The sequence below is a fragment of the Arachis stenosperma genome, chromosome 9 (genome assembly GCF_014773155.1).
Source record: "Arachis stenosperma cultivar V10309 chromosome 9, arast.V10309.gnm1.PFL2, whole genome shotgun sequence".
Taxonomy (NCBI): Eukaryota; Viridiplantae; Streptophyta; class Magnoliopsida; order Fabales; family Fabaceae; genus Arachis; species Arachis stenosperma.
This window is the reverse complement of record NC_080385.1, coordinates 44,313,774-44,340,481: the sequence shown is the minus strand read 5'-3', so window position 1 is coordinate 44,340,481 and position 26,708 is coordinate 44,313,774. Positions and strand designations below refer to the sequence as shown.

The 26,708-nt window shown below is 38.3% G+C and overlaps 1 protein-coding gene and 1 non-coding gene across 2 annotated transcripts; both read left to right on the top strand.

The window, feature by feature from the left end:
• The first annotated feature begins 343 nt into the window (after window positions 1-343).
• Window positions 344-451, top strand: LOC130953701 (small nucleolar RNA R71). The gene has a single exon (XR_009075863.1). It is a non-coding gene; the product is annotated as a small nucleolar RNA R71 (small nucleolar RNA).
• Window positions 452-9,870: 9,419 nt separating this feature from the next.
• On the top strand, window positions 9,871-11,043 carry LOC130949464 (uncharacterized). The gene has a single exon (XM_057878176.1). It carries the CDS (start codon window positions 9,871-9,873, stop codon window positions 11,041-11,043), a length of 1,173 nt encoding a protein of 390 aa, XP_057734159.1.
• The last annotated feature ends 15,665 nt before the right edge of the window (window positions 11,044-26,708 follow it).

Here is a 26,708-nt window from a genome sequence, read left to right as displayed (position 1 = left end):
CTTCTTCCTCAGATGAAGCATCCTTAGTACTGTTTGGTGCATTTTGCATTCCAGACAGACTTTGAGAAATCAGATTGACTTGTTGAGTCAATATTTTATTCTGAGCCAAAATGGCATTCAGAGTGTCAATTTCAAGAACTCCTTTCTTCTGACTAGTCCCATTATTCACAGGATTCCTTTCAGAAGTGTACATGAATTGGTTATTTGCAACCATTTCAATCAGTTCTTGAGCTTCAGTAGGCGTCTTCTTCAGATGAAGAGATCCTCCAGCAGAGCTATCCAAAGACATCTTGGATAGTTCAGAGAGACCATCATAGAAAATACCTATGATGCTCCATTCAGAAAGCATGTCAGAAGGACATTTTCTGATTAATTGTTTGTATCTTTCCCAAGCTTCATAGAGGGATTCTCCATCCTTCTGTCTGAAGGTTTGGACTTCCACTCTAAGCTTACTCCATCTTTGTGGTGGAAAGAACTTTGCCAAGAAGGCACTGACTAGCTTTTCCCAAGAGTCCAGGCTTTCTTTAGGTTGAGAATCCAACCATATTCTAGCTCTGTCTCTTACAGCAAAAGGGAATAGCATCAGTCTGTAGACCTCAGGGTTAACCCCATTAGTCTTGACTGTGTCACAGATTTGCAAGAATTCAGCTAAAAACTGATGAGGATCTTCCATTGGAAGTCCATGGAACTTGCAATTCTGTTGTATTAGAGAAACTAATTGAGGCTTAAGCTCAAAGTTGTTTGCTCCAATGGCAGGGATAGAGATGCTTCTCCCATAAAAATCAGGAGTAGGTGCAGTAAAGTCACCCAGCACCTTCCTTGCATTGTTTGCATTATTGTTGTTTTCGGCTGCCATGTCTTCTTCTTCTTTGAAGAATTCGGTCAGGTCCTCTAAAGAGAGTTGTGCTTTGGCTCCTCTTAGCTTTCTCTTCAAGGTCCTTTCGGGTTCAGGGTCAGCTTCAACAAGAATGCCTTTGTCTTTGTTCCTGCTCATAAGAAAGAGAAGAGAACAAGAAAATATGGAATCCTCTATGTCACAGTATAGAGATTCCTTGAAGTGTCAGAGGAAGAAAAATGGAAGACAGAAGTAGAAAATTCGAACTTATCAAAGAAGATGGAGTTCGAATTTTGCATTAAGGAATAGAGTTAGTCCAAAAATAGAAGGATGTGAGAAGAAGGGAAGTAATTTTCGAAAATTTAAGTAAAAGATTTTGAAAACATTTTGAAAAACACTTAATTGATTTTCGAAAATAAGAGTGGAAAAGAAATCAAGTGATTTTTGAAAAAGATTTTGAAATTAGAAATTAAAAAAAAAATTTGATTGAAAACTTATTTTGAAAAAGATATGATTGGTTTTAAAAAGATGTAATTGATAAGATATGATTTGAAAAACATTTTAAAAAGATTTGATTTGAAAACAATTTGAAAAGATATGATTTTAAAAAGTAATGACTTGCCTAACAAGAAAAGATATGATTTAAACATAAAACCTTTCTCAACAGAAAAGGCAAAAAAATGTTCAATCAAATCATTAATTGTTAGTAGGTATCTTTGAAAAAGGAAAGAAATTGATTTTGAAAACATTTGATTGAAAAGATTTGATTTGAAAAAGATTTGATTTTGAAAAACTTTGAAAACTTGAAAAAAGTTGATTTTGAAAACAAAATCTTCCCCCTTTGCCATCCTGGCGTTAAACGCCCAGAATGGTGCACATTCTGGCGTTTAACGCCCAAACTACTACCCTTTTGGGCGTTAAACGCCCAACCAGGCACCCTGGCTGGCGTTTAAACGCCAGTCTGTCTTCTTCACTGGGCATTTTTGAATGCCCAGCTTTTTCTGTGTGATTCCTCTGCAGTATGTTCTGAATCTTCAATTCTTTGTATTATTGACTTGAAAAGACACAAATTAAAAATATTTTTGGATTTTTAATAGTAAGGAATAATCAAAATGCAACTAAAATCAAATAACAATGCATGCAAGACACCAAACTTAGCAGTTTACATACTACTGACTCTAATGAGAATGCATATGAGACACAAACACTCAAGTCAAAAGAATTCAAAGATCAGAGCACGAAAATCATCAAGAATTACTTGAAGATCCTTAAGACACATGAATGAATGCATGCAATTGACACCAAACTTAAGATAAGACACTAGACTTAAACAAGAAATGTTTTTGGTTTTTATGATTTTATAATTTTTTTGGATTTTTCGAAAATTTGGTGAAAAGGAAAATAAAGGTATCAAAATTCTTAATGAGAATTCCAGGAATCATGCAATGTTAGTCTAAAGCTTTAGTCTAAAGGAATTAGACATAGCTAGCTAAGCTTCAGCAAGACATTGCATTCAAGAGCTAAATTGATGATGATCAATCAGCTTTGGTGATGATAAGAACATCACCTTGAAACACTAGAATTCATTCTTAAGAACTCTGAAGAAAAATAATACCTAATCTAAGCAACAAGATGAACCGTCAGTTGTCCATACACAAGAACAATCCCCGGCAACGGCGCCAAAAACTTGGTGTGCGAAATTGTGAACAATACTTTTTCACAACTCAAATAATCCCTGGTCATGAACTCCAAGAACTTGGTGGCTCAATACCATGGCATTACACAACTTCGCACAACTAACCAGCAAGTGCACTGGGTCGTCCAAGTAATAAACCTTACGTGAGTAAGGGTCGATCCCACGGAGATTGTTAGCATTGAAGCAAGCTATGGTCATCTTGTAAATCTTAGTCAGGCAAACTCAAATATATATGATGATGAACGAAAATAACATAGAAGATAAAGATAGTGATACTTATGTATATCATTGGTGTAAGAGCTTCAGACAAGTGTATGAAGATGCCTTCCCTTCCGTCTCTCTGCTTTCCTACTGTCTTCATCCAATCCTTTCTTACTCCTTTCCATGGCAAGCTTGTGTAGGGTCTCACTGTTGTCAGCAGCTACCTCCCATCCTCTCAGTGAAAGCGATTGCATATGTCCTGTCACGGCATAGCGGAATTCAGCTGTCGGTTCTCGTTCAGGCCGGAATAATATCCATTGATACTTTTGCGTCTGTCACGAACGCCCTAGCCTGCTAGGAGTTTGAAGCACGTCACAGTCATTCAGTCATTGAATCCTACTCAGAATACCACAGACAAGGTTAGACCTTCCGGATTCTCTTGAATGCTGCCATCAGTTCTTGCCTATACCACGAAGACTCTGATCTCACGGAATGGCTGGCTCGTTTGTCAGGCGAGCACTCGGTTGTCAGGCGATCAACCATGCATCATGCAATCAGAAATCCAAGAGATATTCACCAAGCCTCGAATGCTTGTAGAACAAGAGTGGTTGTCAGTCACCTTGTTCATAGGTGAGAATGGTGATGGGCGTCAATCATCACCTTCATCATGTTGAAGCACAAGTGATATCTTGGTAAAAGAACAAGCGGAATTGAATGGAAGAACAATAGTAATTGCATTAATACTCGAGGTACAGCAGAGCTCCACACCTTAATCTATGGTGTGTAAAAACTCCACCGTTGAAAATACATAAGAACAAGGTCTAGGCATGGCCGAATGGCCAGCCCCCAAATGATCTAAGAACTAGATGTCCAAAGATGATCAAAGGATCAAAAACAATCCAAAGATTTTCTATACAATAGTAAAAGGTCCTACTTATAAGAAACTAGTAGCCTAAGGTGTACAGAAATGAGTAAATGACATAAAAATCCTCTTCCGGGCCCACTTGGTGTGTGCTTGGGCTGAGCAATGAAGCAAATTTCGTGTAGAGACTCTTCTTGGAGTTAAACGCCAGCCTTGGTGCCAGTTTGGGCGTTTAACTCCCATTTGGGTGCCAGTTCCGGCGTTTAACGCTGGGATTTCTTGAGGTGACTTTGAACGCCGGTTTGGGCCATCAAATCTTGGGCAAAGTATGGACTATCATATATTGCTGGAAAGCCCAGGATGTCTACTTTCCAACGCCGTTGAGAGCGCGCCAATTGGGCTTCTGTAGCTCTAGAAAATCCGCTTCGAGTGCAGGGAGGTCAGAATCCAACAACATCTGCAGTCCTTTTTGGTCTCTGGATCAGATTTTTGCTCAGGTCCCTCAATTTCAGCCAGAAAATACCTGAAATCACAGAAAAACACACAAACTCATAGTAAAGTCCAGAAAAGTGAATTTTAACTAAAAACTAATAGAAATATACTAAAAACTAACTAGATCATATCAAAAACATACTAAAAACAATGCCAAAAAGTATACAAATCATCCGCTCATCACCCACCTTCTATTTTCTTCTCTAACCCACCTTCTATCATTCAAGCAATACATTTCGGAAAAAATGACTATGGGCAGAAACTTTCAAGAAAATATGGCTAATAATAAGTCCCTAAATTATTAATTTAAGATAAATTATGTCTGCATTTAAAGATAATCTAGCAAAAACTTTTACATTTTGATTCTTTGGTTTTTCCGACGATTTAGGTAGGTTGTGAAGTAAATTTTGTGTTGAAAATTAAAAAGTGAAACTTTGTGTTATGCTGCTGTGCATTTCTTTGGTTCAGGGGAGATTTACCCTTCAGAAGTAGTGCAAGGGGTTAGTTTGAGCATACTTTCTAAAATTGGTAAATGGTAACTAAGCTTTATTCCTGTTTTTTACTTCTATAACAAAAAATTAAGAAGAAAAAAAAGGCTCTATTTTGAGCATTCTTTCTTGATTTACTCCCATACTTATTATTCATTTGTACAAAAAATTAGGGCTTGTTCTTATGGGAAAAAGGAGAAGAAGTGAATAGATCCATGAAAAAGTGGCTGAACATTTTATTGAATAAGCCAAATTAAACCCTAAGAATGGAGAAACTTTGAAATATCTGGGTCATTATTATGGCCGCATTTCCATTGATAATAACAGAGCCATTAAGTGTTATCAATGAGTTGTTGCTCTCAATTGGGTGATGTTAGTTGTTCTACATTTCTTTCTTTTCAATGACCGTGGAAGTAATAATTTAGTTTTTGAATTGCATAACAATGAGGGTATTTTGGGATTTTGTTTTTTTTCTTTAGGAAGCTCTTTGCAATTTACTATACCAAAGAGAAAAGGATAGTTTGGAGATAGCAATATATTGTGAAGCTTCTGAAAAGTCACCAAGGGCATTTTGGGCATTCGTGAAAGATAGATATTGGTAATATTATAATAATGTGTAGAACAACTCTGTCTTACTATTTCCTATGCTTCCATATATATTATGTGATGATATATTTAATTATGTGCTTCAGTAATTATATTGAAACAGCTAATGATGCTTACAAGTTTCTGCAAAGTTAGTTCCTCAGTCACCCTTGCTCTTGGTTTGGATGTCAATTTCTTTTATCATCTAAGAATGCTTGGAGAGCCAATTGTATTTCTGCATTTGTTGCACTATGGAGGGTTTGAGTTGTTATTATTGTGTCTTATACTCATTCTATCATATGTAACGCGATTGGATCTTGCATGAAATTTTTTGTGCTTATTCAGATTGAACATGGACACTGCAAAAAAGGTTTTATTGTTCCAATAATTCTACCACCTTTTTCTTTTCATTACACATATAATTATATTGGCGTGAAGAGTGTTAGCATTGGCTTAGAATTTCTTCTCGGTAAAAAGAATTTCTTCGTTGCTAGTATAGTTCCAAACTGATAAATAACACTCAATCAAAGTTTAATTTTGGTTGTCACAAGTTCAACCCAATAAAAATAACCGAGAAGATCAGTAAAGGGAACACCTCTGCTGTATCATCAAGAATCTAAATCCTCATTGTCATTATGACATCTTTAAATCAAAACCTCTTTTGAGGCAAGCTTGACAATGCGGCCACATAGAACCTAGTTTTTGAACCGTATCGGTTAGGAGTTTTGATTCTAGTTTTCGTAAATTGGCTCAGTTTGACGAACCGGACTCGATTCATGAGAGAATAAAGATAATAGTATAATATTATCATTATATTAGTATTAGAAGTTGCTTGAAAGATATTATAAGGTTACCTGGTCTGTTTTAGTTAAAAACAGGAAATCGGTTTAACCAGGTTTACGGTTTATTGGTGCAGCTTAGCACCAGCACTCTCTGATGACTTTAGCAATGCTAAGGCCTCATCATACATATTTTATTCTCATAATAAATATGTTACTAGTGTCATTTATGCTAGTAGCTCAGAAAATAACTTTTAGAGATATTTTTACGAGTGTTCCGATACACCTAGTTTTAGTAGTTGTACACCAGAGATATTTTAATATTATTTTAATCCACCTCCAAGCCAACCAATCATAACTCACCCTACACCCCCAAAACCCCCAAGGCTGCCTCATTTGCTTATTGTGGCCGAAAATCACCAAGAGAAAAAGGAGAGAAAGTTCTTGGTTCATAAATCTTCAAAGCTTGATTTCTTCTGAACTAAAACTCAAATCAAAACTCCGATTTCACCAAAATGATCCTCTCTTCTTTCTCTACATAACCATATAACATATCAAGGCTGGAAATAAGGTGAGATGGCTGTCTCCCTCCCTCTTCAATTCGGTTTTCAAGGAAAACCATGTAAACATGTGTTTTCTTGATGTTTTTCCTTAGGAATCATGCTTAACTTGACTTGAGGGCCAAGAAACGTGAATTTCCAGCAAGTCTAAGGTGAGATATCTCTTCCTAACATACTGAGTGAGATTTGGTCAGTTGAGAGTTTTTGGATTTAAAGTTTTTCTTGATGTGATTTAGGAGGAAAAAGTGCTTAAGGACCACCTGAAAGTTTGATTGAATTAGGAGCAACAAAACCAGGTATGGTGTCACGAAATTAATCTAGATTATTTGTGTTTGAGATGTGTGAATGTTGTATTATTTGGTTGTGCTAAAAATTGGTTGCATATATGATTGATTCTTGGTGAAAATTTGGTGAAATTCTGATGAAATTTGATGAAATTTAAGCTTTAAAGTTCATGTTCTTGGGCAGCTGGGAAAAACGAAACCCTAAGCTTAAATTGAGGTTCAATTTGTGTTGAAATCATGAAGAAAAGATGGGGTTTTAGTTGCTGCTAATTTATTATGAATTGTAGTAAAAATCGGTTGCTGAAAAGACTGAAAAATGGGTAAAAACAGAGAAAGAATCTGAAGAATTTATGAAGAACATGAAGAACACTTTGAGTGTGATGAAGAACAATGAAGAACAGGCCTTAGATCTTAAAAAGGGCAAGGAAGTAAAATTTTTGGTGTTTTAGGGGTTGTCTGGTAATTTCTGAAAGTTAGGGCGGTAAAAGTAGAAATATTAAAAGTTACGGGAGGTAAAAAGTGAATTTTAAAGGTTAAAGGTAAAGATAAGGTAATTTTCGAAAATATATTAATAAAATAATAAATAATAATAAAATATTAAATAATAATATTTAATTAAAAATAATATTTTAATAAAAATAATAAAATAATGCAGAAAAGGCAGTTTTCTGTAAAAGCTTTAGAAAGACAACTTTAATTGCAGAATCTCATAATTACCTTCATAAAACACTTAGGGAGTGATAATAACATGTTAGTGAGGCAAAGATAAGGAAAAGATAAAAAGTTAAAGAAAAGATAAAAACCAAAGAAAAAGTCTGTAAAGTTTTAACGACAGAAAACAAACAGAGATTAGTGAACGAACTAGGGCAACTTAGATAATACTTGAGTTGCGACTAGGGATAGGTATTATATGAAAAGTTAAACTGTTTCAGTATAAACTTAATGAACCTATACTTGGGACATGCTAACTATTCATACCGAAATTTACATAAGCTTTAAATACATATGTTAAGCAGAGAAACCAGAGTAGAGTAAAGAAACACAGAGAACAGAGTAACCAGAGCAGAATAGAGGGATACAGAGAAAAGAGTAATCTGAGCAAAGTAAAAAGACACAGAGAAGAGAGTAATGTGACAAAGAGAAATGGTTTGAGTTAAGATGTTGTAAAAGTAAAAGCTGTAGAGTTTGTATAGCATGATTGAACAGAGAAAGAAAGAGGTACAGCATAAGAATGTGAAAGTGATGATGAATAATGAGAATGTTAATCAATGATGATAATGAGAATGATTATGTAAGAATCTGCTGCAGAGAGGCAGTCAGATAGATGGTGGTACGACCACTGAGAACGCTTTCCTGGGATACCTTGCTATAATGCTTTGCTGTAAGACAGAGGTTGCTTACAGAGGTATCAAGATGAATGTGCTCCTGTAAGACAGAAGTTGCTTACAGTGGGTGTGTTGTTGCTCCTGTAAGACAGAGGTTGCTTACAGTGAGTATGTTGTTGCTCCTGTAAGACAGAGGTTGCTTACAGTGAGTCTGTTGGGCGTATATCGGCTAATAAGTTTTGCCCTGCAAGACAAAGGTTGCTTGCAGTCGATACCCTGCAAGACAAAGGTTGCTTGCAGTGGATATTGCCAACAGGAAAGCCTTATCCAGACAGAGGTTGCTGGGTAACGTCGGGAGCGGGTATGTAACCGACAGATGAGCTCATTACCTGCACTAGGGCTAGACATGCATCATACTTGGTTGTGCATTTTCTCTATTATGATTGTTGCATGAATGTATGCTTTCTTTGTTTGTATTCTATTCTCTGTGCTTGTGTCTGTGTTTTACTTTCTTGTATTCTTCTGTTTGTGATCTTTTTCTGTTTTCTCTATTTTCTCTATTTATCTGTCTTCTGTTTACTACTTTTCTATATTCTGTTATTAGTCTGCTAAACAACACAAAATTAATGAACGTAACTAATAACCCCGGCCCTACTAAGAACTCCCCAGTTCTTACCCCTTCTCTCTCCCTTCCCCTTCCAGATGGAAGCATGAGTACCCTTCCGTAGTTCGCTGATGACCGTTCATAAAGAAAATTCCGCTCTAGGTAGTCTTCTGAGTCTAGGGTGAATCTCTTTATCTATGTATATGTATATACTGTGAGACCAGCCAACATCTGCACCCCGTTCGTATGCGCACTCTAACCTGAATCCTGTGTACGAGACTCCCGTTGTGTGGCTACTTGATGAGGTACCAAAGGGACGTCCTATGGCAATGTCTGATCGTGCAGAGGAATAGCAGATGATGTCCTACGTTTCGTGACGTTCACTTGACTTGAGTTTTGAAGACTTAGAACGTACTTTTCCTCGCTTTAGTAGTTTAGAGGGACTAGGCGAGTATAGAGTCTAGGCTAGCCTGGGTGCCAGCTTAGGGACTTCTTGAACAGGTCAGGACCTGGGATGTTGTATATATATATGTATATAGATATTATTTAGCTATATCTAGGGGTGTCCTAACTAAAAGTATATACTCTAATAAAGGCTGGATCACTGAATCTTGTTAGCTGCTTGTGATGTATTTATGTGTGGTTGTTTATAACTGTTTTATCTGTTATTATTTGTGAATTGATTATAAATGATTATGTTTATTAATCTAAACGTTTTCAGAAAATACACCTCGCAAATTAACTATGCTTTTAACAACGAATCAGGCTCATATGATAAATAATAGATAATAACTAGGAAGACAAATTGGTAGCGCTCAGTTTCTGGTGTGTCCTAGGCGTACTGAAAATTGGGTCGTTACAATTTGGTATCAGAGCAGTTCGTTCCCAGTAGAGTCTGGGGAATGGACTGACTATGCTTCATTGCATACTCTGTTGTGTGTCTCATGCTTATAGGATATCTATGTGATATGTGTTGCATGATTGTCTCTGTGTTTTCATTCTGGGAATGTTCACACTTGACTTGAAGTGTTAAGACTGATCACCTTAATAACGATTGTTTGGTGTGAACAGGACTACAATGAGACCACGGAGACGGAGTGCGCGGGAAGGAACCCCTAGTGATAACCGAGAGAGAGAATAGGAAACCTTTATGGCTACGATGAACATTGTAGCTGAGGCAGCGCGTGAGGCTGCGATGGCTGCTGCTAGGGCTGTTGAGCATCTCGAAGTGAGAAATGAAAACCGAAATGAAAACGGTGAGGATAATGGAAACAACGAGGCTGATTCAATGCATCTTGATAAACCCACGACCCTTGCTACTTTTTTGAAAGTAAATCCACCTAAGTCCAAAGGTACACTCGTTGCGACTGATGCTGACAACTGGCTCCGAGGTATCGAGCGATCACTACGAGCACAGCATGTTCCAGAAGGTCAACACGTGGAGTTCGCTACTTATATGCTGGAAGGAGAAGATGAGCATTGGTGGCAGGGGATACAGCAACTGTTGCAACAAGATGAAGGTGATATCCCTTGGGATACTTTTAAGGATGAATTTTATAAGAAGTATTTTCTGAGGGCAGCTCGTGATGCTAAGGAGATGGAACTTATGCAACTGAAGCAGGGTAACACAACTATTGCAGAATATGCCCGTAAGTTTGATGACTTGTGCCGTTTCTCCAAGATTTGTCAACGGAATCCTACTGAATTTGAAGAATGGAAGTGTTTGAAGTTTGAAGGGGGCCTTCGTGAGGATCTGATGAGTTCAGTAGTTCCATTAGAGATACGAAATTTTGCTGAACTGGTGAATAAAAGTAAACTAGTGGAAGAATGTTCGAAAAAGGTGGCGATAGCTCGAGCAGATCGTAGGGAAGCCTTAGGAAGAGACTTTATTCAATATCCAGCCCCTCAAGGTCGTAACTTTAAGTTCAATGGTCAGTTCGATCGCCAAAATAGGAATCAACGAAATGGTAACTTTCTCGCTCGTAACAATGGCAACTACGACAACAATAATCTGGGAGAGGAAGAAGGAGGTCAATCTCAGCAAACTCAGGATATTTCAGTATGCTCAAGGTGTGGGAAGGATCATGGTAATAGAGCTTGTAGATATGGGACACACACTTGTTTCTCTTGCGGAGAGTATGGACATATATCGAGGAATTGCCCAAAAAGGTTTGTTCGAAATCCAGCTAGGCCACAACAACAAGGAAGGGTTTTTACCGTAACTGCTGGCAACACTAATGCATATAATTCTTCCACTCGAGGTGAGTACCACACTATGGTTTTGTTTGTGTTAGATAATACTATAACTTCTTATGAGCATGTTAAATTTTGAGGGCAAAATTTTTTTTAAGGAGGGTAGAATGTAACAACCCCGATTTTCGAGTACGCGGATCTTTTCTACAGGCACGAATTTCTCTGGAAGATCAGTAAAGGGAACACCTCTGCTGTATTATCAAGCATCTCAATCCTCATTGTCATTATGACATCTTTAAGTCAAAACCTCTTTTAAGGCAAGCTCGACAACGCGGCCACAGAGAACCTAGTTTTTGAACCGTGTCGGTTAGGAGTTTTGATTCTAGTTTTCGTAAATAGGCTCAGTTTGACGAACCGGACTCGATTCATGAGAGAAGAAAGATAATAGTATAATATTATCATTATATTAGTATTAGAAGTTGCTTGAAAGATATTATAAGGTAACCTGGTCTGTTTTAGTTAAAAACAGGAAATCGGTTTAACCAGGTTTACGGTTTACTGGTGCAGCTTAGCACCAGCACTCTCTGATGACTTTAGCAATGCTAAGGCCTCATCATACATGTTTTATTCTCATAATAAATATGTTACTAGTGTCATTTATGCTAGTGAATCAGAAAATAATTTTTAGAGATATTTTTACGAGTGTTCCGATACACCTAGTTTTAGTAGTTGTACACCAGAGATATTTTAATATTATTTTAATCCACCTCCAAGCCAACCAATCATAACTCACCCTACACCCCCAAAACCCCCAAGGCTGCCTCATTTGCTCATTGTGGCCGAAAATCACCAAGAGAAGAAGGAGAGAAAGTTCTTGGTTCATAAATCTTCAAAGCTTGATTTCTTCTGAACTAAAACTCAAATCAAAACTCCGATTTCACCAAAATGATCCTCTCTTCTTTCTCTACATAACCATATAACATATCAAGGCTGGAAATAAGGTGATATGGCTGTCTCCCTCCCTCTTCAATTCGGTTTTCAAGGAAAACCATGTAAACATGTGTTTTCTTGATGTTTTTCCTTAGGAATCATGCTTAACTTGACTTGAGGGCCAAGAAACGTGAATTTCCAGCAAGTCTAAGGTGAGATATCTCTTCCTAACATACTGAGTGAGATTTGGTCAGTTGAGAGTTTTTGGATTTAAAGTTGTTCTTGATGTGATTTAGGAGGAAAAAGTGCTTAAGGACCACCTGAAAGTTTGATTGAATTAGGAGCAGCAAAACCAGGTAGGGTGTCACGAAATTAATCTTGATTATTTGTGTTTGAGATGTGTGAATGTTGTATTATTTGGTTATGCTAAAAATTGGTTGCATATATGATTGATTCTTGGTGAAAATTTGGTGAAATTCTGATGAAATTTGATGAAATTTAAGCTTTAAAGTTCATGTTCTTGGGCAGCTGGGAAAAACGAAACCCTAAGCTTAAATTGAGGTTCAATTTGTGTTGAAATCATGAAGAAAAGATGGGGTTTTAGTTGCTGCTAATTTATTATGAATTGTAGTAAAAATCGGTTGCTGAAAAGACTGAAAAACGGGTAAAAACGGAGAAAGAATCTGAAGATTTTATGAAGAACATGAAGAACACTTTGAGTGTGATGAAGTACAATGAAGAACAGGCCTTAGATCTTAAAACGGGCAAGGAAGTAAAATTTTTGGTGTTTTAGGGGTTGTCTGGTAATTTCTGAAAGTTAGGGTGGTAAAAGTAGAAATATTAAAAGTTACGGGAGGTAAAAAGTGAATTTTAAAGGTTAAAGGTAAAGATAAGGTAATTTTCGAAAATATATTAATAAAATAATAAATAATAATAAAATATTAAATAATAATATTTAATTAAAAATAATATTTTAATAAAAATAATAAAATAATACAGAAAAGGCAGTTTTCTGTAAAAGCTTTAGATTACCTTCATACAATACTTAGGGAGTGGTAATAACATGTTAGTGAGGCAAAGATAAAGAAAAGATAAAAAGTTAAAGAAAAGATAAAAACCAAAGAAAAAGTCTGTAAAGTTTTAACGACAGAAAACAGACAGAGATTAGTGAACGAACTAGGGCAACTTAGATTGTACTTGAGTTGCGACTAGCGTTAGGTATTATATGAAAAGTTAAACTGTTTCAGTATAGACTTAATGAACCTATACTTGGGACAGGCTAACTATTCATACCGAAATTTACATATGCTTTAAATACATATGTTAAGCAGAGAAACCAGAACAGAGTAAAGAAATACAGAGAACAGAGTAACCAGAGCAGAATAGAGGGATACAGAGAAAAGAGTAATCTGAGAAAAGTAAAAAGACACAGAGAAGAGAGTAATGTGACAAAGAGAAATGGTTTGAGTTAAGATGTTGTAAAAGTAAAAGCTGTAGAGTTTGTATAGCATGATTGAACAGAGAAAGAAAGAGGTACAGCATAAGAATGTGAAAGTGATGATGAATAATGAGAATGTTAATGAATGATGATAATGAGAATGATTATGTAAGAATCTGCTGCAGAGAGGCAGTCAGATAGATGGTGGTACGACCACTGAGAACGCTTTCCTGGGATACCTTGCAATAATGCTTTGCTGTAAGACAGAGGTTGCTTACAGAGGTATCAAGATGAATGTGCTCCTGTAAGACAGAGGTTGCTTACAGTGAGTGTGTTATTGCTCCTGTAAGACAGATGTTGCTTACAGTGAGTATGTTGTTGCTCCTGTAAGACAGAGGTTGCTTACAGTGAGTCTGTTGGGCGTATATCGGTTAATAAGTTTCGCCCTGCAAGACAAAGGTTGCTTGCAGTGGATACCCTACAAGACAAAGGTTGCTTGCAGTGGATATTGCCAACAGGAAAGCCTTATCCAGACAGAGGTTGCTGGGTAACGTCGGGAGCGGGTATGTAACCGACAGATGAGCTCATTACCTGCACTAGGGCTAGACATGCATCATACTTGGTTGTGCATTTTCTCTATTATGATTGTTGCATGAATGTATGCTTTCTTTGTTTGTATTCTATTCTCTGTGCTTGTGTCTGTGTTTTACTTTCTTGTATTCTTCTGTTTGTGATCTTTTTCTGTTTTCTCTATTTTCTCTATTTATCTGTCTTCTGTTTAGTGCTTCTCTATATTCTGCTATTAGTCTGCTAAACAACACAAAATTAATGAACGTAACTAATAACTCCGGCCCTACTAAGAACTCCCCAGTTCTTACCCCTTCTCTCTCCCTTCCCCTTCCAGATGGAAGCATGAGTACCCTTCCGTAGTTCGCTGATGACCGTTCGTAAAGAGAATTCCGCTCTAGGTAGTCTTCTGAGTCTAGGGTGAATCTCTTTATCTATGTATATGTATATACTGTGAGACCAGCCAACGTCTGCACCCCGTTCGTATGCGCACTTTAACCTGAATCCTGTGTACGAGACTCCCGTTGTGTGGCTACTTGATGAGGTACCAGAGGGACGTCCTATGGCAATGTCTGATCGTGCAGAGGAATAGCAGACGATGTCCTACCTTTGGTGACGTTCACTTGACTTGAGTTTTGAAGACTTAGAACGTACTTTCCCTCGCTTTAGTAGTTTAGAGGGACTATGGGAGTATAGAGTCTAGGCTAGCCTGGGTGCCAGCTTAGGGACTTCTTGAACAGGTCAGGACCTGGGATGTTGTATATATATATATATATATATATATATATATATATATATATATATATATATATATATATATGTATATAGATATTATTTAGCTATATCTAGGGGTGTCCTAACTAAAAGTCTATACTCTAATAAAGGCTGGATCACTGAATCTTGTTAGCTGCTTGTGATGTATTTATGTGTGGTTGTTTATAACTGTTTTATCTGTTATTATTTGTGAATTGATTATAAATGATTATGTTTATTAATCCAAACGTTTTCAAAAAATACACCTCGCAAATTAACTACGCTTTTAACAACGAATCAGGCTCATATGATAAATAATAGATAATAACTAGGAAGACAAATTGGTAGCGCTCAGTTTCCGGTGTGTCCTAGGCGTAATGAAAATTGGGTCGTTACAAATTGTGTTGTTGTATATGAATTTAGTGAATTGTGGAATGATGATAAATGTGGTGCCATATGTGAAAATTTGGTGTGATATGGTTCAATATGTAGAATTGATGATAGCATTGAGGCTCTTGTTGATGAGCATGAATTGAAATGTAAATTTGTTATGTGTGGATATACATATATCTATGGTGATTGATGAATTGGATATTGTTGGAGATTGAGGTGTGAATTGTTGATTTTGATGTAGGAATGGTCACCATGAAGTTTGGTTAAAATGGTGGAATTGGTGGGTTGATGATTGAATGAGTGGATATAAGTATTTGGTATTGAAATATTGAGTTTGGCTGGTTTTTGAAAGAGTTTGGTCAGTGTATGTTTCAAAAAGGGGAGTTTATAAGTTTTGGTAAAAACTGGAATTTTGACGAATTTCAATGGATCATATCTTGAGCAATTGTTTTTGAAAATTGATGATTTTTATATCAATTGAAAGATAATTTCATAAGCTTTAAAACGGTTTAAATTGGGTGGAAATCCAATTTTTGTGGAAGGAGATATGATCATTGGAAGTTTGGGCCAAAAATTTGAATTCTGCAACTTTTGCAAAATTTGTGATTTCTAGGTTGTGTGCGCGCGGACAGCCCTGTGCGCATGCACACTCTGCGAGAATTTGGCCCTGTGCGCACGCACAGCCCTGTGCGTACGCACAAGCAAAGACATAGTTGCTTGAGGTAGCACTAGCACGACCTGTGCGCGCGTGCAAACAACGAAGGATTTCGAGCTGTGCGTACGCACAGTCCTGTGCGCACGCACAGGTTGGGAATGACACACTGATGGCGGTGCTAGCACACGTTGTGCACGCGCCCCACCCTAAGGATTTTGCTTTCTGTGCGTACGCACACGTTTAAAATTATTTCTGGGTGTGCGCACACACACCCCTTGTGCGTACGCACACGACCCAGTTCATTTCAAAAATTTTGTTTTTAAGCTCTTCACATTCCCAACAAGCTCGTAACCTTCCGGAATGATATTTTACACTTATAAACCCCCGATTTCATCCCTTAAGTCTTAACTTGATATTAAATTCCTAGAGATTTAGAGAAGGCTGGGAAAGGGATAACTTGTGGAGGAAGACAAGGGATGTTATGATGAATATGATGAATGATGATGATATAAGTTGTTGAGGAAGGTGGTGGAGTGCTGTATGTGAGATGAACCAATGGCTGAGCATGTTTTAAGCCAAATGGTGGTGTATGATGGTGATTATGGCTGGTTAGGTGCTATGCCTTGAAAGCCAGATGGCTGAGATAAATATTAATGTATGGCTGTGATTAAATGCATATTTGCTGAACTGAATTGTTGATATTATGACTGTTTGCACTCCACCTATCTGAGATACGAGTTTTCTGGGTGAAAGCAGTGGCTAGCCACCACGTGCTCCAGGTGGAGACTCAATACTATGCTGACCCTATGTCGCAAGTGTGGCCGGACACTGTGAAAGTTTCGGATGAACTCGCCCCCGTGAATATACACCAGTGAGGGTTTTGGATATAAATTATGATTTTGTTTGTGGATGAATCGAGTTGGGGATGTGCAACAGAGGAACAGTCCAATGGTTAGCTACTAGGACTTGTCGGGTTGGCTTTATAATCGACAAGATGAGACTCATCAGCCACTAGGACAGGCATGCATCATATGCATTATACGTGGTTTGTCTGAACTGCCTAATTGACTGCATCATTACTTGCTACTTGCTTAATTGTTCTATCTGCTTCCTACTTGTGTATTTCTTTATTTGATATACTTGCGCTTGCATCTGTTACTGTTGGCGGTTGGGAGGTTTGCAGGGTTTGGAAAAGGGATATATAGTTAGACCAAAGATCCTTAAGTTAGTCGCCTATTTACATTTGTTATGGTTTAGTTATATTTATACGCTTTGATTATAATCTGGAAGTTCTAGGATTGCCTTTGGCTTTCTCAGGACATTACATGTTAGATATTTGGGCACTGTTACCATGCTGGGAACCTCCGGTTCTCACCCATGTGGATTTTATGGTTTTCAGATGCAGGACGTGAGGCTCCTCGCTGAGGCATACTGAAGACTTTCTTTTGGCAGAGATCCTTATATCTTGGGATTCTATTTTGGTTATTGTATACCTATTTATATACTATATTCTCCATTGTATATGTATTTTGTATTTACTCCTCTTAGAGGTTATTTTGGAGAAACAGGAATTGTATGTTGTCTTTTGGGTTCTCCTTACTATATATATATGTATACTGTATGCTCAGACCGGTTATCTTCGCAAGCCGAGTCCTGAGGCTTGATATATGTATGTTGGCCCTCTTTGGTATATATTTTAGCCTTAGCTAAATCCTTAACTGCTCGTTTTTCTATATCAATTGGAATGTTGCACTTTTGATTTGTCGGTTTTGATTTATCCACTTTTCTCCAAAGGCTCCTAGTTATGAACACTTTTGCAATACTATACGTACTATATTGTAGTTTTTTTTAGAGGTCGTAATACCTCGCCACCTCTATCTTATGACTTATGTATAAGACTCCGTGTGGTAGGATGTTACAGATAAATTCCTTAGGAAATTTTATTATTTTGACTAAGCTTATTTTATATATATATATATATATATATATATATATATATGCAAAATAAGAAAATGCATCTAAAAATTCTAAAAGACCTAAAAATGAAATGCGAAAGTGTTAGGATTAGAAATTTGTCACCCAAAAACGGCCGATCGGTCCGACGACCTCCCCACACTTAAAAGTTTGCACCGTCCTCGGTGTATGCAAAGATGAGTAAGGGGGTACGGCGAATATACGGGTTGCCACCTTCAGCTGGTGGATCAACCGGCTACTGCGTGTTCTTTCTTCCGCTTCCATTTTTGCTTATGATGACTTATCCTGAAAATAGAAGACAAGATAAGAATTCAAGTAAATGCAAAAGCAAGGAATCCTATATTGTTGGAATAAGGTAAGAATCACTAGAATGAAGCGAGTGAATTAGTGTGACATCAATGAAAAATGGTGTGTGAGTTTTAAGTTGCATGCGGTTTAGAACACACACTAGCATAAAAGCTATGTCACAATTACACAAAAGAAGTAAGCACTTCACTCATTCTAGTTTGCTTGAGATACTTTAAAGAAAACTTGTAGGTTAAGACAACCACACAAGTAGTGAAGAAGCATGAAAGCATTCAAGTAAGAATTAAGCGATTGTGAAATGGATGATGAATGGATATTGATTGGTGTGCAAGGAAGCTTTATGAATAAAGGAACAATGAAAATCACACATCAATCAATGACACACTTTAAATTTTCGTTCACATCACCTAGTGGACATAAAATGAGAAACATGGTTGCTATGCAATGTAGTAAAAGAGAACTAGAGGTGAGAATCAATCACATAGCAAGCATGGTCCATATAGCTTGAGAATTTCAAAAGGATGTCCCTAAGGGAGCTTACAATCTAATTTCACAATTGAAACATTATGCTACTGGTGCACGAATTTGTAATCCGCACAACTAACCAGCAAGTGCACTGGGTCGTCCAAGTAATACCTTACGTGAGTAAGGGTCGATCCCACGGAGATTATTGGTTTGAAGCAAGCTATATTTATTTTATTTATCTTAGTCAGGAAGCCAGTAAGGTTATTTGGATTCAACTGTAAGAAGTCAAAGTGTTTAAAATTATTAGAAAAATAAAAGAGAATCAAATCGTTACTTGGTGTGCAGTAATGAGAAATATGTTGGAGTTATGGAGATGCTTTGTCCTTTGAATTTCTACTTTTCCTTGAAATCCTTTTCCACACGCAAAATCCCTTCTATGGCAAGCTCTATGTAGGGTGTCACCGTTGTCAATGGCTACTTCCCATCCTCTCAGTGAAAACGTTCCTATGCTCTGTCATAGCACGGCTAATCATCTGTCGGTTCTCAATCAGGTTGGAGTAGAGTCCATTGATTCTTTTGCGTCTGTCACTAACGCCCAGCCTTCAGGAGTTTAAAGCTTGTCACAGTCATTCAATCCCAGAATCCTACTCGGAATACCACAGACAAGGTTTAGACTTTCCAGATTCTCATGAATGCCACCATCAATCCGGCTTATACCACGAAGATTCTGATTAAGGAATCTAAGAGATACTCATTCAATCTAATGTAGAACGGAGGTGGTTGTCAGGCACACGTTCATGGGTTGAGGAAGGTGATGAGTGTCACTGATCATCACCTTCTCCATAATTAAGCGCGAATGAACATCTTAGATAAGAACAAGCGTGTTTGAATGGAAAACAAAGGAATTGTATTAATTCATCGAGACGCTGCAGAGCTCCTCACCCCCAACAATGGAGTTTAGAGACTCATGCCATCAAAAAGTATGTAATTCAGATCTGAAAAATGTCATGAGGTACAGAATAATTCACTAAAAGTTGTTTAAATAGTAAACTAGTATCCTCGGTTTACAGAATATGAGTAAACTAAGATAATTGGTGCAGAAATCCACTTCTGGGGCCCACTTGGTGTGTGCTGGGGCTGAGACTAAAGCTATCCACGAGTAGAGGCTTTTCTTGGAGTTGAACTCCAAGTTATGACGTGTTTTGGGCGTTCAACTCCGGATCATGACGTTTTTCTGGCGTTTAACTCCAGACAGCAGCATGTACTTGGCGTTCAACGCCATGTTACGTCGTCTATCTTCGCACAAAGTATAGACTATTATATATTTCTGGAAAGCTCTGGATGTCTACTTTCCAACGCCGTTGAGAGCGCGCCAATTGGACTCCTGTAGCTCCAGAAAATCCATTTCGAGTGCAGGGAGATCAGGATCCAACAGCATCAGCAGTCCTTTTTCAGCCTAAGTCAGATTTCTGCTCAGCTTCCTCAATTTCAGCCAGAAAATACCTGAAATCACAGAAAAATACACACACTCATAGTAAAGTCCAGAAATATGATTTTTGCTTAAAAACTAATTAAAACATACTAAAATCTACATGAAATTACCCCCAAAAAGCGTATAAAATATCCGCTCATCACAACACCAAACTTAAACTATTGCTTGTCCTCAAGCAACTAGATAAATAAAATAGGTTTTAACAGAAATTAAGAAGTAATAATATTTTAGAGTTTTAAAATGAAGCTCAGATTCGTATTAGATGAGCGGGGCTTGTAGCTTTTTGTTTCTGAACAGTTTTGGCATCTCCCTTTATCCTTTGAAATTCAGAATGATTGGCATCCATAGGAACTCAGAATTCAGATAGTATTATTGATTCTCCTAGTGTAGTATGTTGATTCTTGAACACAGTTATTTATGAGTCTTGGCCGTGGCCCTAAGCACTTTGTTTTCCAGTATTACCACCAGATACATAAATGCCACAGACACATGACTAGGTGAACCTTGTTCAGATTGTGACTTAGCTTTGCTAGAGTCCCCAGTCAGAGGTGTCCAGGGCTCTTAAGCACACTCTGTTTGCCTTGGATCACGACTTTAACCACTCAGTCTCAAGTTTGTAACTTGGACCTGCATGCCACAAGCACATGGTTAGGGACAGCTTGCTTTAGCTGCTTAGGCCTGGATTTTATTTCCTTGGGCCCTCCTATCCATTGATGCTCAAAGCCTTGGATCCTTTTTACCCTTGCCTTTTGGTTTTAAGGGCTCGTGGCTTTTTCTATTGCTCATTCTTCTTTTTTTTTCATCTGCTTTTTCTTGCTTCAAGAATCAATTTCATGATTTTTCAGATCATCAATAATATTTTTCGTGTTCCTCATTCTTTCAGGAGCCAATATTCATCAAATTCAAAGTACAAGTTATGCACTGTTCAAGCATTCATTCAGAGAACAAAAAGTATTGCCACCACACATAATTAATTATAATTTTTATTATTAAGAACTCGAAAAATATAGATTACTTCTTTATTCTAAAAAAAATCTACTACTTTATTCATGCCTGATGATGATGAGAAAAATAAATTATAGCTTAATTGGAAATAAAATCAAAATAGACATACTAATTACTACTAAATATCTCCTAAGGTAAATTTCTATAATAATACTATCACTAAGTTAAAGCAGAAAAATTGGAACTCAGCAACCTGTTGTTTTGAGGAGTAGATGTTCCTCTAATCTGTGGGGTGCTTTTCAAGGATTAATTTTTGGCGCTTTAGCTCCCTTAGATCACGCCCGTGCTCTTCCTGTTCCTTAAGCAGTTTGCAGAGCATGCTACTTTGATTGTTCTGTTCTTCCTTTATTTGGTCCATAGCTTCTTGCAATTTGGAAATAGAAGCCTCAAGATGTTCCCAATATTCGAATTGAGGCAGTTCTGGGAGGGCTTCCTGTGCTCTCCTCTTGGCTGAATCATCTTGTTGCTGTTGCCTGACCATTGATATTCCAGTGATTGGCCTCTCAACTGGAATATACTCTGTTATTCCCATCTTCACTCCGGCATCTCTGCAGAGCAAAGAAATTAAGCTTGGATAGGCCAATTTGGCGTCCTTGGAATTCCTGTTTGCTATTTTGTATAGCTCACATGAGATCAGTTGATGGACTTCTACTTCTTTTCCCAACATGATGCAGTGAATCATGACAGCTCTTTTAATGGTAACTTCAGAACGGTTGCTGGTGGGCAATATGGAACGCCCAATGAAATCTAGCCAGCCTCTGGCTACTGGTTTTAGATCTTCTCTTTTGAGTTGAATTGGGGTGCCAGTGGTGCTGGTAGTCCACCTGGCTTCAGGGATGCATATGTCCTCTAGAATCTTGTATAGACCTTTGTTTACCCTCATCATTCTCCTGTTAAAGGAGTCTGGGTCATCTTTCAGTTGAGGAATCTTAAATATCTCCCTGATCTTGTCAGGATGAGTATGAATAATCTTTCCTCTGACTAAGGTCCGATGGTCATAGAGAGCAGCTCCAATTATTCTCTGCCTGTCTGTCTGCCATAGATTAGCATAGAACTCCTGAACCATGTTTCTTCCCACTTTCGTTTCAGGATTGGTCAGAATTTCCCAATTCCTGATTCGAATTTGCTCTTGAATCTCTTGATATTCATCTTCTTTTTGATCAAATTTGACTTCCGGGATCACTGATCTGTGACTCATTATTTTGTAGTAATGGTCTGAATGTTCTTTAGTTAAGAACTTCCCTTGATTCCAAAGTGGCTTTGGAGCACTCTCTTTCTTGCCCCTTGGGGTGGGTTGTTTTCCTTTAGGGGCCATGATCTTAATGAGTATGTTTTTGTGATCACGGATAACCACACCAAACTTAGAGCTTTGCTTGTCCTCAAGCAAAAGAGAAGAAAGGAGAGGGATAGGAAGAGAGCAAGTGTTGCAAGGTGAGGAAGAGGGGGGCGCCGAACTCAATATATGGGGGGGGTGGGAAATTTCGAAAATAAGAAAAGGATAAGATAGAAGATATGATTTATAAAAGATAGATATGATAAGAAAAAGATATAGTTTAAAAAGAGAAAGATATGAATAATAATTAAAAAGATAGATTTGAATTTTTGATTTTGAAAAAGATTTTTAAAGAGATAATTGATTTTTGAAAACAAACTTAAAAAGAGTTGGATTGGATTGAAAAAATAATTTGTCTGTATGGATTAAGATACATTTGATATTTTTTGAAAAAGGGTTTTTAGAAATTAGGATTTTTAGAAAACTAATTTGATTTGAGGGATGATAATTTGAAATATGTTTATGCAAGAAATCATGAATTGAAACATAAAAAATTAGAAAATTTGTAAAGAGAAACGAATTTTTACCTCCTCCCCACCATCCTGGCGTTAAACGCCCAACTGCTGCATGGTTTGGGCGTTTAACGCCCAAATGTTGCTTCTCCTGGGCGTTCAACGCCCAGCTGATGCATCTTTCTAGCGTTGAACGCCAGGAAGTCCTTTGTCACTGGGCGTTTTTCTGAACGCCCAGGATGCTGTCAATCTGGCGTTAAACGCCCAGAAGGTGCTTCTTTCTGGCGTTTAACACCCAGAAGATGCTCCTTTCTGGCGTTTAACGCCCAGATGGCTACCCTTACTGGCGTTGAACGCCCAGTGGGTGCTTCTTTTGGGCGTTCAACGCCCAAAATGTTTCTTACTGGCTTTTTCACGCCAGTAAGCTTCCAATTTCCCTTATAACTCTGTGAATCCAATCAATTGCTATTTTACCTTGAAGATACTTTGACATATACCTGTAAAAATCAATTAATTAATCAAAACGAATAAAATTAAATTTTGTGATTGGCTGGGTTGCCTCCCAGCAAGCGCTTCTTTATTGTCTTTAGCTGGACTACCACTGAGCTCTAATCAAGTCTCATTTTCGAGCATTCTTGCTCGAAGTTACTTTCAAGATAATGTTTAATTCTCTGTCCATTAACAGTGAACTTTTTGTTGGATTCATTATCCTGAAGCTCTACGTATCCATATGGTGATACGCTTGTAATGACATATGGACCTCTCCACCGGGATTTTAATTTCCCGGGGAATAATTTGAGCCTAGAATTAAATAGCAGAACCTTCTGCCCCGGCTCAAAGACTCTGGATGACAATTTCTTATCATGCCATCTTTTCGCTTTCTCTTTGTAAATCTTTGCATTCTCGAAAGCATTGAGTCTAAATTCCTCTAGCTCATTTAACTGGAGTAATCGTTTTTCTCCAGCTAACTTGACATCAAGGTTTAGGAATCTGGTTGCCCAATAGACCTTGTGTTCCAGTTCCACTGGCAAGTGACATGCCTTTCCATACACAAGCTGGTATGGAGAGGTCCCTATAGGGGTCTTGAATGCTGTTCTATATGCCCACAGGGCATCATCCAAGCTTCTTGCCCAATCCCTTCTACAGTTAATTACAGTCCGTTTCAGGATTCTTTTGAGTTCTCTATTTGAGACTTCAGCTTGCCCATTAGTTTGTGGGTGATATGGAGTAGCTACCCTGTGGCTAACTCCATAACGCACCAGAGCAGAATAAAGCTGTTTATTGCAGAAATGAGTGCCCCCATCACTGATTAACACTCTAGGAATACCAAATCTGCTGAAGATGTGTTTCTGGAGGAATTTTAACACTGTTTTAGAGTCATTGGTGGGTGTTGCAATAGCCTCCACCCATTTGGATACATAATCCACTGCCACCAGAATATAAGTGTTTGAGTATGATGGTGGGAAGGGTCCCATGAAGTCAATGCCCCATACATCAAACAACTCAATCTCCAAGATCCCTTGCTGAGGCATGGCGTAACTGTGAGGTAGATTGCCAGATCTTTGGCAACTGTCACAATTAAGCACATACACTCGGGAGTCTTTATAGAGAGTAGGCCAGTAGAAGCCACTTTGGAGGACTCTTGTGGGTGTTCGCTCACTTCCAAAATGTCCTCCATACTGTGATCCATGGCAGTGCCATAGGATCTTCTGTGCTTCTTCCTTAGGCACACATCTACGGATTACTCCATCTGCACATCTCTTAAAGAGATATGGCTCATCCCAAAGATAATACTTTGCATCCGTGATCAGCTTCTTTATTTGCTGTCACTGTACTCTTTGGGTATAAATCTCACTGCCTTGTAGTTTGCAATGTCAGCAAACCATGGCACTTCCTGGATGGCAAAGAGTTGCTCATCCGGAAAGGTTTCAGAGATCTCAGTGAGGGGGAGGGATGCCCCTTCCGCTGGTTCTATTCGGGACAGGTGATCTGCTACTTGATTCTCTGTTCCTTTTCTGTCTCTTATTTCTATATCAAACTCTTGCAGAAGCAGCACCCATCTTATAAGTCTGGGTTTTGAATCCTGCTTTGTGAGTAGATATTTAAGAGCAGCATGATCTGTATACACAATCACTTTTGATCCTACTAAATAAGACCTGAATTTGTCAATGGCATAAACCACTGCAAGTAGCTCTTTTTCTGTGGTTGTGTAATTCTTCTGTGTGTCATTTAAAACACGGCTGGCATAGTAAATGACGTGCAGAAGCTTGTCATGCCTTTGTCCCAATACTGCACCGATGGCATGGTCACTGGCATCACACATTAATTCAAATGGTAATGTCCAGTCTGGTGCAGAGATGATTGGTGCTGTAACCAATCTAGCTTTCAGAGTCTCAAATGCTTGCAGACACTCTTTATCAAAGATAAATGGCATGTTAGCAGCTAGCAGGTTGCTCAGAGGTTTGGCAATTTTTGAAAAATCCTTTATAAACCTCCTGTAGAATCCTGCATGCCCCAGAAAGCTTCTGATTTCCTTAACATTGGCAGGTGGTGGTAGTTTTTCAATTACCTCTACCTTAGCTTGATCCACCTATATCCCCTTGTTCGAGATTTTGTGCCCAAGGACAATTCCTTCAGTCACCATAAAGTGACACTTTTCCCAGTTTAAAACCAGGTTAGTCTCTTGGCATCTCTTTAGAACAAGTGCTAAATGGTTAAGGCAGGAGCTGAATGAGTCTCCAAACACTGAAAAGTCATCCATGAAGACTTCCAGAAATTTTTCCACCATATCAGAGAAAATTGAGAGCATGCACCTCTGAAAGGTTGCAGGTGCATTGCACAGGCCAAATGGCATCCTTCTGTATGCAAATACTCCAGATGGGCATGTGAATGCCGTTTTCTCCTGATCCTGGGGATCTACTGTAATTTGATTATAACCTGAATATCCATCCAGGAAGCAGTAGTATTCATGACCTGCTAGTCTTTCTAGCATCTGGTCTATGAATGGTAAAGGAAAATGATCCTTTCTGGTAGCTGTATTGAGCCTTCTGTAATCAATACACATACGCCACCCAGTAACTGTTCTTGTAGGGACCAGTTCATTTTTCTCATTATGAACCACTGTCATGCCACCTTTCTTAGGGACGACTTGGACAGGGCTTACCCAGGGGCTGTCAGAAATAGGATAAATAATCCCAGCCTCTAGTAATTTAGTGACATCTTTCTGCACTACTTCCTTCATGGCTGGGTTCAGCCGCCTTTGTGGTTGAACCACTGGCTTGGCGTCACCCTCCAGTAAGATCTTGTGCATGCATCTAGCTGGGCTAATGCCCTTAAGATCACTGATGGACCACCCAAGAGCTGTCTTGTGTGTCCTTAGCACTTGAATTAGTGCTTCCTCTTCCTGTGGCTCTAAGGTAGAGCTTATGATTACAGGAAAGGTATCACCTTCTCCCAAGAATGCATATTTTAGGGAAGGTGGTAATGGTTTGAGCTCGGGTTTAGGAGGTTTCTCCTCTTCCTGAGGGATTTTCAGAGGTTCTACTATTTTCTCTGACTCCTCCAGATCAGGCTGGACGTCTTTAAAGATGTCCTCTAGCTCTGATTCGAGACTCTCAGCCATATTGACCTCTCTTACCAGAGAGTCAATAATATCAACACTCAACTTGAACTCCTCCTCATTGACTCTCAAGGTTACTTCCCCTTTTTGGACGTCAATGAGGGTTCGGCCAGTTGCTAGGAAAGGTCTTCCTAGAATGAGAGTTGCACTCTTGTGCTCCTCCATTTCCAGCACCACAAAGTCAGTAGGAAAGGCAAATGGCCCAACCTTGACAATCATGTCCTCAATCACGCCTGATGGGTATTTAATGGAGCCATCAGCAAGTTGAAGACATATCCTGGTTGGTTTGATTTCTTCAGTCAAACCAAGCTTTCTGATAGTAGATGCAGGTATTAGGTTGATACTTGCCCCAAGATCACATAAAGCTTGCTTGGTGCAAGTGCCCTCTAATGTGCATGGTATCATAAAGCTCCCAGGATCTT

Excerpts from the sequence above, each read along its gene's own strand:
- LOC130949464 (XM_057878176.1), top strand. The coding sequence starts at position 9,871 with ATGAACATTGTAGCTGAGGCAGCGCGTGAGGCTGCGATGGCTGCTGCT.